The sequence below is a fragment of the Saccostrea echinata genome, unplaced genomic scaffold (genome assembly GCF_033153115.1).
Source record: "Saccostrea echinata isolate AGI-Se365-2 ecotype Australia unplaced genomic scaffold, CSIRO_AGI_Sech_v1 ptg000033l, whole genome shotgun sequence".
Lineage (NCBI taxonomy): Eukaryota > Metazoa > Mollusca > Bivalvia > Ostreida > Ostreidae > Saccostrea > Saccostrea echinata.
Window position 1 is genome coordinate 5,631,563 of NW_026889782.1, and position 12,374 is coordinate 5,643,936.

The window sequence follows — 12,374 nt, forward strand, 5'->3', positions numbered from 1 at the left end:
TTAAATAAATCCACCGTGCTGAAGTTTTATCAAGAACTACCGTGGTTAAACATCAGCTGTGCTATACCAGAACTGTCAAATTCAGTAAAACATGCCTGGCTAATTGGAAAAAGAACGTCGGAATTATCATTATGTGTGAATCTGACACTGTTCCGTGATAAATATCGCACCTTATCGCGAGATCTTACGCCAGTCGTTATACAACGTGACGCAATTTTAGGAAACATCGCATTAATCCTCTGAGTCTCTGATTTAATTTTTTTCATTTAATCCTTGTGTACAGAGGTTTAGGGGTTTGGATACATTATATTCTGATTATATTATGGTTATTTTGAAGGTGAAATTTATTTCCCCTTTGTTCCATATAACTTCATTCTTTGATTCCGTAGAACGTAACATTTCCTAAGAACGATTCTCTTTAACATCGAGAAGCGAAAGATATACATATGAAATCAATTCAATGGTAATTCGCAGGACAGTTAATGATAATTTCTTTTCTCCCTTCCTTTTCCTTGGATTACAATAACCTCTCATTTGACAACAGCGGGGTGTCTCCTGACTTTCTGACAAGCTCCAGAAAAGAAATTGTGATAAAATTGATTTCCGAGACTACTCGCCTCAAAGATTGTGCTTAGATAAGAGACGGCCATTTACAATGGTATGACGGAGAACGGACCACTGGATAGAATTGCACGTGAGGAGTCTGACGGCTTTTACCGGAATATAGATGGCTTATTTTTTTGTTAAATCCATACGTGTTCGAAAAGATGCTTTTGTATAATTAAGATTAGACCCGTGTCAACGAAAACTTCTACGATTTACACCGTGTCCAGACGTTATAAAGCCAGTTAAAGTAGAGCCAAAAGGGATAAAAATGAATTATTTTTAAAATTATTTGAGAAAATGCAGAGTAACTTTGGATATACATTAAGGTAAGTAAACCAGTTATAAACATGGATCAAAGGGAAAACGGTATGACGTGCCATAGCAAAGAACAAAATGGATTGATGAGCAAGTCTATCGAGAAAAAGGATTTGTTTGTGGAATACAGTACAGAGAGAAGGACAGGGTGCTATCTTAGTCGCTTCCAGGGCACCTGTCTAATTCTCGGGAACTTGATTATTTTGTGTACTGCAGTTGCGTTAGTTGCCTTTGTGAAAAAAGAGAGGATCATTTACGGGTCGGTGTCGGAACCTATTTGTAGCTGTGATAGCCCAAAACCTTACACAAATGTTACCTTAGACTACTCCTATGTTAGAAATCAAACTTCTATTACTATTCTAAGTGAAAATCTTGCGGAAGAAGAGAATTCTACACTTTCAGAAAATAGGCATGAGGAGGAGGAAGGATCCAAAGAGGTTCCGGAAGAAAAAGTCATTCCAAAAGAGACACCTTGGCGGGAAATTCGCCTTTCGAGAGATCTCATGCCTTTACTTTACGAGATTCATCTTAAAGTGGACTTAGAAAACTTAACTTATCGTGGTCATGTTAACATGACCTTGAAATGTACCAAAAACACACGTTTTGTCATATTTCATATTTCTCATATATTTCTGAACAAAACTTCAGTGAAAATTACGGATGTAGATACACAAAAAACATTTGGGATTTTAAAACAATTTCGTTTCATCAAAAATCAGTTTTGGGTGATTGAGCTTAGTTCGGAACTCTCAGAAGGAACCCTGTATAAAGTGAGCGTGGGGTACCGCGGGAATTTACACGAAGACCTAAGGGGCATTTACCTCAGTAAATACGTCACTCCGGAGGGGGAAACCAGGTATGAATCTTACAACACTATTCTTGTCCCTATTGATTAATTGTCTATTATCTGTTCTACGAATTTTACTAAAACGTAAAGTTTAATTTCAAATACAAATGACAATAAATACTTAACTGTCCTCTCAAGAACAGCAATTTCACAATGAGTCATATCTTCTCTAGTGGGGATTCAGTTTTAATTGCTCAGATTGGACCACCAAAGGAATCTTGATTTAACATGGAAATAGAAATAAGAAATTAATCTTTGCAAAAGAACGACAGGGGACGAGACGACGTATGTGAGCGTTGTGGCCCATGGACCTCTTGTTAAAAAAATATTTATATTTTGAATTCACTTTAAGGTTCTCTATACACCAGTGCAAAATGTTTTTTGGACACTAAGAAAACTATTTTGTATAAAGTTGTAAATGTTGAGCTCATCTATTTAAGTATACAGTGAGTGGCATTTACCCCTAGGAAAAATAATGAAAGCAACAACGTATCACTGTTTTTTTTTACTTCAGTGGAAAAAAAGGCCTTTAAATGTTAAGAACAGTGGTGGATCCAAAATTCTTTAAAAGGGGGGAGGGTGTTGGGGGTCTGGAGGTCGGTGGGGGGGATTCCCCGGAAGATCTCAAGTTTAAAGGTTTTTATGGTTTTTTTGGGGGGAGGGGGGTTCACTTATTTAAGATATACTTTACGTATATTACTTAGAGCAATACTGGTATCCCACCAAAAAAAAAAAATTATTTATCTTATGTATAGTTTTGGTCACAAAAGGGGAGGGGGCCACCCTCTCCCTCTAAATCCACCAAAATGAAGAATGCTTGAAATGAATGATTACAAATTAAGAAATACTGTAGATTTCAATTTAGATCGTAGGCCAGATCACACTAACAGCAAAAATCAGAATCAGAACTCTTTGGTGTGCACACACAATATTTGTTTTTTAAAACATTACTTACGCCCAAATGTAGAAGAATAGCATTCTAAGCACTGAATAGTTAGATCTTGACAATTCAGTGCGATAATTTGACTAGAGACATGCAGAAAGTAATCAGTGTACAATGTTACAGACAATTAACTCAGCACTTTTAACTGTCAGCGGCACAATCATCTCGTCAGAGATTACATCTTTCAAACACACAAACCATCCAAATGAAAGAAACATGTTCGCTTCTTGTGCAATAATGAGAAATATAACACTTTGTCCAATTTGAAACGTCCGTCAACAGCTGGTCAATAAACGTTAAAATTGATCATAAACTACAAAACTTTATACGTAATAATTTTGGTTGTTTCTTTTCTGTCATAAAGCATACATAATCATTACAGTTGTTCTTTATTAAGGATGTTTGTCATACCGTAAAGCCAAGCAAATTTAATTCTTGATTTTTTTTTCTGGTCAAAGCTGGAAATTATTGAAAAAATAAGGTCTTTGAGTATGAAATTAAAAATAAGGATATTAGCTTTAATATTCTTCTTAATATCAACGTGGCAGGTATATATGTACATGTGTTTATATAATTTATTCTATGATAATTCTTCGTTTTTTCAGATCCTTTATCGGTGGATCAGATATATATACAAATGTTCCACACATAGATGAGGCAGATAAAAATCTGACAGATGCTCGCTTTGAAATAAACCACAGCAACTATTTATAGAACCTGTCAGATTTTTATTACTAACTGTTTTTATCACTGTTACGTATCTAAATTATTTGTTTGTGTGATCTATGTAGCTTCAGATCTTTCGTTTTCTTTAAATTGCACGATGGGCAATTTTATATATATTTATATATATTCCCTGGATACAATTCACGTCGAAATGAATGATTTGATTACACTCCTGATATAAGTCCACTTCTGTACATTTTTCTGTCTATTTTTGATTCTTTTATTTTTCTGTTGTTCCGATTATGAGATACGTTAGTATTTTATTATATTGAACAATAATTGATTGGTATTTATTTTCTCTCTATTGAACACACATGATTTCTTCATTTGGCTGAGTATAGCAGATATTTTTTTGAACTCAAATGATTTGAATAAAAGAAATCGCACATTATTTAATTTCCTTCTGGCAGTTAAAATGTGAAGATAAAGAATAGAGATCGATTCCGAACAACCTACAAACAACCCAAATCTGTAAAATAGGGCATTAAACACGGACCACCCCCCCCCCCCCCGATCGAGGTGGGATCCGGTGCCTAGGAGTTAGCATCCCTGTTGACCGGTTACACCTGTCATATTAATTGATCAGGTAGACGGAAAAGTCCGTATTCAAATTTAGTTTAAAAATAAGAAGAGGGGCATAGGCCACAAGGCTAACCTGAGTCGCATCGACACTCTTGTTTTTCAGAAGAAGCTTTTAAGATCTTTCCTTCAAATTTCAAATAGAGTGTTGACCTATCAATCATGCAACTCTTTCTCTCTTGTATGTATGTATATTGTATTACATTTATATGAAAATATACTGGTGTTTACAATGAACTTTCTTTTTCCCCATGAGGGCCCTTAATTGGTAAATAAACAAATTGAATTGAATTGTTGACCTCCCCCTCCCCCCCCCGGGGGGGGGGGGGGTGGCATTCCTTCACTCACCTTGAATCAACTACATGGGGAAATATTTTTTCTCGTTATTTATCTATTATGATCTCCGACTTTAGCTCCAACTCTAGTCTCAGTGTCCAATATTTGAGCAAACGTTAATCCGACGTGGGAATGTTTGCATATCAATACGATTAAAAGTGGTCCTGCTTTGTTAGAAATTTTTTTTTTATTTTGACGGATCTGTAATTTCTATTTTAGTCCCAAGGAAAATAGATTGAAGATATAATTTTCACAACTTTAAGAAATTGCATATTAGAATGAGTATAATTTTGTTGATTTTGATGAAGATTTTTCATTTAAAAAAGATTCTTATTGTTTTACTTACCCTGTCCTTGGGACTATAATTAAAATAATTTGATTCTTTCAAAATAAAGAGATTTATTCTGTGGCTATGTTTTATGTGAGACGATTACTAATATTTTCCTGCAATAAATTCCCTTGGAAAAATTTTTACCTGATGCTTACATATGAACATGAAAGCTTTTCCCCTATATAGCCCCCCCCCCTTATAAAACGGAGATCCCCTATTGTGGCCCCCATGCAGGGCAGGGGACCGTTATTTGAACAAACTTATTATTTTTCACAAAAAAAGCTTTTTCTAAGTTTTAGGCCCGTGATATTTAAGAAGATATTTAAATCACAACACTTTAAGCTTTCGTAGGACTTTGGTTGAAATATACAAAACAGAAGCTTCCACAACAAAAAGATGACAGAGAAAAGAGTAACAAATCAATGTTTTATAGGCGTTTGGCAGCAACGCAGCTTCAGTCCACTGATGCACGGAAGACGTTTCCCTGTATGGACGAGCCCGATATGAAAGCTAAGTTCCGGTTAACGCTGACTCACCAGGAGGGTGAGTGTGTAGTCTTCATTTTCATTCTTAACTTAGATAGAAATTAAGACAAGTATTAATTTTGTGAAAATGTTTGTTTCATGAAAGCTATGAAAGCCCTAATTAACTGGACATAGATTGAAATGTTCGAACCCGACAGAATAACGCTACTTTAATATTTCAAAGTAGATTGTTATATTGTAACTCCAAGTAGAAGTCATGAAAAAAAAAATTACGAACCACCTTTTTGTGGAATAAATATTTACCTCGATATTTTTTCAAGTATTATGTTAAACACAATACCAAGCACTCAAAAATTAATTACCGTTCACGGTAGCTCAGTCGGTAGAGCGCTCGCTCCGTGATCGGGAGGTCGTGAGTTCGAATCTCGGCCGCGACAGACCTAAGTCGATAAAAAAATAGGTAGCAACTGTTCCTTTGCCATGCGCTCGGCACTTTGGAGTGAAAGTTGCGGGTCTTTCGGATGAGACCTTAAAAACCGAGGCCCCGTGTCACGGCAGACGTTGGCACGATAAAGATCCCTCACTGCTCAATGGCCCTGAGTGCCGAGTAAAGGTCAAAATTTGAAGCCCTTCACCGGTATATGGTGACGTCTCTATATGAGTGAAAAATTCTCGAATGGGACGTAAAACAATATACAATCAATCAATCAATCAAAAATTAATTGATAAACTAAGATAGACAATCGTTCATTTATGATTATGCATTTTGGTGAATATCAATAAAAATATCCTTTATTCATTAATAATTCAATTTTCCTTACTTTCATCACTTCGAACTAATGTACTTCTACGGAGAATTTTTTTGTTCATTTTCCGATGAAAGTAATCTCAATTTTAGAAACGGAACTACTTTTCCATAGTCATTTTGATACAATTGTTGTTAGTGTTTATCATTCCAATTATTATATAAATCCGATTGTGTTATAAACTAATAGTCTCTAAAACGTACGACAATGTTCTTTTCATGATTTAAATTCAGCTTCTGTAAATCTTTTGTTTCTCTCCGTGTGCTTTAAAGGAAATATTTTAATCATATGTTTCTATTTTTAAATTATACAATAAAAATTCTTGTTGAGAAGAAAAAAGAAAAATATTCAAATGAATTATTAAGCGAGATAATTGTTGTCAATGGGTAATGCCGGGGATGGCAAGGGATATAACTCTGTAAAGAAGCACGTGTTTACGTTTTTTATTTGTAAAGAAAGAATTTACATTGAATTTAGTACAAATTGAAAACCAAACTAGAAAAAAAATTGTTATGTAGGTTATGAAAATTAAATGATAAGAAGGACCTTAGACTAAGTTTTCCTGATGCGAGTGTTATTATCACATTCTCAAGTATTTCGTCTGCACATCAAACTTATACAGGGTATTAACCATATTAATTGTCGCAAGTTGTACGTGTACATGTATTTTAAGGTGTATCGACAAGCAAGTTTATTTCTAGATTTTTTTAACCTGAAGATATCTCTTTCTAATATTCCATTGCACTCCACTCGACGTGTTAGCGTTGACCGTTTGCTTACTGACAACAAAGCAAGTTTCTGCATTCTTCATGTGTAATCGCTTTTAAAAATTGCACGTGCAGATTTTCATAACTCACGTAATCAATAACTTGGTAAATCATTATAAAGACAATAAAACATAACGGGGAATTCTTTATTTTTATAACAATTAAAAGAAAATTATACCCGCCTTGTGTACTACAGGCTTTTAGATCCGCTCCCAAGAATCGTGTATTTTTCCAATCGATATATTTCTACGCACCTGTCGGCATGTAAATTTCGTGCACAATTTTTTGAGTTAGCTAAATAATGAGTATGTACATGAAAAGAAACATGTTTTTCGCTGAAATTCAATTATAAGCATTGACTATATAAATTATTTTGTTCATTGAGAAATGAATCTAAAAAACGAATCGCACACTTTTTTATGAAAGCCTTCGGCTTTCATAAAGTGTGCGATTCGTTTTTTAGATTCATTTCTCAATGAACAAAATAATTTATATAGTCAATCCTATAGTGTTTTTTTTTTATTTAGAGTTTTGAATGAAATGATATGCTGGCATCTTTCTTACTAGACTTCACTACAAACGACTGCAATTCTCTATATCCCCTTACTGTACAGTATAATTTCGTGTAACATATTTGAACAAAATATTAGATTTATTGGTCTTTGATTGCCCAGGAAAAGAAAAATTGACGTTCTATTGGTACTGTAAATAATTCCCAAGAAAAAAAAACCTCAATGTCGTCATTTTTCTCTCTTTTTTACATGTATGTCAGTTCATTTTTAAAGAGATACTGCACTTCTACATATTTCGATCGTTAAGACGCAGTATATGTTTTGCCGCGTATATAGACAGTTCATAACCCGGGCCGTCACAGAGCAAAATGCGAACATTTCAAGATAATTAGGTCAATCAAATATCAATCACTCGGCAATAAGTAGGTCACACAGCAGATTCCCAGCATCGTCACCCGTCAGGGGGTCCACAATAAAAGTTCAATCATTCCACTTCTCAGCGCTATTGACTGTTACATTATTATTGGTGACCAGGAGGTCGACAGGCCTCGTTTTTCTCACGTCTATAAATGAAGATTTTTTTTTAAAATTTGCAGAGAAAATTGATTTGTCGATGAATTCAGTAATAATTGTTATATAACTTGTTGATTAGTTCACAATAGAATATAATACACTTTCCTATTTTTATATTACACCCATCTTTTTTTTAGGTCAAAAAAGATAAATTATTTAAGATAAAAGATGCAAACAAAAAAATAATGCATGAATACGTATTTATTTTTTACCAATTTTGATTGTAAATGTTGCAAATTTCACATTTCTAAAATACTAAGAAATTGTAGACTTTCTATGATGTTCAAACTTCTACCGTTTTGTCATCGCCCTTAAAATTCTGTACAGCTTTTAAATCACTTTATGTGACATTATTGTGAAATTATGTTTGAAAAAATAAAAATCTCTGCAGATTATAGGGCACCGGTTGCGTTTTCTACCATGAAAACATACTGAACAGTGGACGACGACTTCACGAATACAATCACTGTTTAGGTAGAGCCGATAGGGTAATTGTGTATATGAAGAATTTGTAGTAAACATAACATCTTTTACTTAAAAAAATAGATGACATTGTTTGAGAGGTTTCATGATTTTTTTTTTAACTATGAAGAATATATTTAAAAATATATATAACCTATATATTGCCAGCTTTTTCTGTGTCAAAACATGTATAAAAGCTAATATAGGAGTCTGATGAATGGGAATGGAGTTCAATTTCTTTTTTTTTCTTTTTTTAAAGTTTTTAATGTAGTTGTCAGCTTTGTAGTAAGCTTTAATATTGTTATATATCCATATCAGTTTTTTCTACACATATAGTTAAGTTGCCATTGTTAATAGTCGTGTAATCATTTTTATTTCCAAATAAAAATCAGTAAACGAAAGTTTTAGCATATTTTCACAAAGAGATTAATTTTTTATGCCAGTTTTTTTATGCCCGAAATTTCGAATTTTTGCAGAATACGAAGCTCTCAGCAATACTCCCCGGATTTCGGAAACTCTGGAAAATGGTTGGAAAACAGTGGAATTCGATACCACCCCTGTCATGTCCACCTATCTGTTGGCAATAGTCATCTCTGACTTTACTCACAGAGAAACAGTCCTTGATAACAAATTTGATGTAAGTGGATTCATCCTTAACCAGGAATTTAAACCCACAAGAACCATAACTTTGACAACTATAAATGGCTCATTGACATGGTGAATGATAATTAATCCAGAGTACTTGGTATAGCAATATACATACACACACACTCAATTTAAAATAAGCTTCTTCGAAGCCTAGATGTCACAAAACAGCATGCAACAGCAGATGAAAATTAAATTAATTATGATTGTTAGTTTTAATTTTTAAGTATAATTCGAAAATTGAACAATGACTGTTTTATTTGTAAAATTCAGAATTATAAACATCCCGCACCCAATTCCCATTGATTCAATGTCAGTTATCTATAAACATACCATTCATTCGATGTTTATTGATATTGTATCCGTTATTTTTTCACAGATCCGTGTATGGTCCCAGCCAAACAAGATAAATCAGACAGAATACGCAATCAGTATGGTTGTCCAATGCTACCATTTCTTCACGGAATACTTCAACATCACAGATGTCCTAAACAAGACAGGTATAGGAAAAAATGAACAAGACCGGTATAGAAAGTACTGAACAAAACAGGTATAGAAAGTACTAAACAAGACATGTATAGAAAGTACTGAACAAAACAGGTATAGAAAGTACTGAACAAGACAGGTATAGAAAGTACTGAACAAGACATGTATAGAAAGTACTGAACAAAACAGGTATAAAAAGTACTGAACAAGACATGTATAGAAAGTACTGAACAAGACATGTATAGAAAGTACTGAACAAAACAGGTATAAAAAGTACTGAATAAGACATGTATAGAAAGTGCTAAACAAAACAGGTATAGAAAGTACTGAACAAAACAGGTATAGAAAAAACTGAACAAGACATGTATAGAAATACTGAACAAGACAGGTATAGAAAGTACTGAACAAGACAGGTATAGAAAGTACTAAACAAGACAGGTATAGAAAGTGCTAAACAAAACAGGTATAGAAAGTACTGAACAAGACAGGTATAGAAAGTACTGAACAAGACATGTATAGAAAGTACTGAACAAAACAGGTATAGAAAGTACTGAACAAGACAGGTATAGAAAAAACTGAACAAGACATGTATAGAAATACTGAACAAGACAGGTATAGAAAGTACTGAACAAGACAGGTATAGAAAGTACTAAACAAGACAGGTATAGAAAGTTCTAAACAAAACAGGTATAGAAAGTACTGAACAAGACATGTATAGAAAGTACTGAACAAGACATGTATAGAAAGTACTGAACAAAACAGGTATAGAAAGTACTAAACAAGACAGGTATAGAAAGTACTGAACAAGACATGTATAGAAAGTACTGAACAAGACAGGTATAGAACATTCTGAACAAAAACAGGTATAGAACACACTGAACAAGAGGGATATATAGGGATTACTGAACACGACAGGTAAAGAACGTACTGAACCAGATAGTTATAGAACGATTGAACATGACAGGATAGATGTTAAACGTAATGACCAACACGGGTAAAGTTTGCGTAAATCAAAACAAGTAAAAAATCAAGAAAGATATCGATACATATAATCATATTGACGAGGACAAATTTAAACCCCAAACCAAGACAGGAAAAAGTGTGTAGTTAATTTTGTATATCGCCAACATTTTAAAACACAAAATAGTATATCTTGATGTATTTCAACTAAGCGGGCATATTATATTAAATGTTTTTACGATTCGGAGTAAGTTGCTAATTTTCTATTCCATCAAGAATAAAGTACTCAAGAATTGGCAAGTTAAAAAAAGATAATAATATTTGTTTTAAAAGTTTTAATGCATGAACTATTCTATGCATTTTGATAATAATTCCATTTCAGATCACGTAGCTGTTCCGGATTTCAGCGGTGGCGCCATGGAGAACTGGGGTCTCGTGCTTTATCGCGAGACTGCGCTTCTTTACGAACAAGGCGTATCCTCGAGCGAGAACAAGTTGATGGTCACCCTGATCGTAGCACACGAAATTGCACACACTGTAAGCATTCAAAATCGCGCAAACAATTAGAAGTCAAAATTGCGTATATATAGAAAGGCATCTTCATAAAATTAAATCAATAATTGCATGGCGTATTGTAGACAAATCAATGGTCTATCGGTAACATATACAGTCATGTATATAAAATACAAACCTATATTTCAGTGGTTTGGAAACATGGTAACGATGAGATGGTGGGACGACCTATGGTTAAATGAAGGATTTGCCAGTCTCCTGATGTACTTCGCCATGGATGCTATATATCCGGACTGGAACGTCGTGCGTTTTTATATAGGTTTTTTTTGAATCAGCTCAAGATTAATTCGGCTCTCTCGATCTGTTTTAATACCATTAAATTAGGGGTGTGTGTGATCATTGTTACAAGTGTCTTTATCATGCTAATATTTACATAAATTCAGAAGAACCCTCTTGAATGAAATTATTTTACTTATGATGTCTCATCTCTCTAGTTCACGCTGTCTGTTGTCGCAAAAGAAGTGTTTCCGGTGATGGTTAAAGACGCAATGACGACGTCACATCCGGTTTCTACCCCCATCGCCACTCCAGACGACATTGCAGAATCTTTTGACTCGATTTCTTACAGCAAGGTAAAAATAAATTTAACCAAACGAACGTGCTGTTACGAGCGCCATGCAATTATTGATTTAATGAACGACTTATTTGTTTCGATGTCTTTTTAGGGCATGGCCATTTTAAGGATGCTGTTAGGTTTTGTCGGATGGGAGGACTTCCAGAAAGGCCTTAGGGTACTATCCGATTATAGAAGCATATTCGCAATTCTCTTATCTAGACAACAATAAAATATACAGTATTAGCTCATATTACATATGTTTACATTGTGTAGCTCTACGTCAACAAATTCAAGTTCCGAAATGCAGAAATGGACGAACTTTGGGACACCTTTACGGAGGTAAAAGCGACCAAGCTAGGGTCTTATATTTAATCCAACATTATAATGATTATTCTATAAGAAAATAATTTAATTCAACAATAGCAGAAATTATAACTTAATCGTTTTATACCCACCATAAATAACTCTGATAAATCTGATAAGGATTTTGTTTGTTCTTCAGTTACTATTTGTATTTTTTTAATTAAGGCAGTGAACTATAAATACGATATTAAGTCTACAATGAACACGTGGACCCGTCAGATGGGGTTCCCTGTAGTCACGATGCAGGCGGACAGGGACTGCTATAATCTGACTCAAGAACGATTTCTTTATCTGGACAGTATGAACACTTCACAGTCCAGCGATGAGGAATACAAGTAAGAAAGATCATGTCAATAATTTGAAAACTTTTTTTTATCCTGATGGAAAGGAAAGTGGAAAGGTTTGGGGAGACACGGTGACTACACTTATGAATCTGAAGCTTCATGTTTGATTTTGATGTAGGGCAATTCATTTCAAATCTTATCTGTTTAGAGATTCTTATT

General features: G+C 34.1%; 1 protein-coding gene across 1 annotated transcript in view; it reads left to right on the forward strand.

Moving 5' to 3' along the window:
- Positions 1-302: 302 nt before the first annotated feature.
- Positions 303-12,374, forward strand: part of LOC133198957 (aminopeptidase N-like) — a 28,276-nt gene continuing 16,204 nt past the window's right edge. The window contains exons 1-10 of the mRNA XM_061334856.1: positions 303-1,777; positions 5,117-5,226; positions 8,765-8,925; positions 9,313-9,433; positions 10,762-10,916; positions 11,082-11,195; positions 11,387-11,524; positions 11,618-11,683; positions 11,782-11,847; positions 12,037-12,206. Coding sequence (XP_061190840.1) covers positions 954-1,777; positions 5,117-5,226; positions 8,765-8,925; positions 9,313-9,433; positions 10,762-10,916; positions 11,082-11,195; positions 11,387-11,524; positions 11,618-11,683; positions 11,782-11,847; positions 12,037-12,206 — 1,925 coding nt within the window. The 5' untranslated portion in view covers positions 303-953. The remainder of the gene's footprint in view (positions 1,778-5,116; positions 5,227-8,764; positions 8,926-9,312; positions 9,434-10,761; positions 10,917-11,081; positions 11,196-11,386; positions 11,525-11,617; positions 11,684-11,781; positions 11,848-12,036; positions 12,207-12,374) is intronic.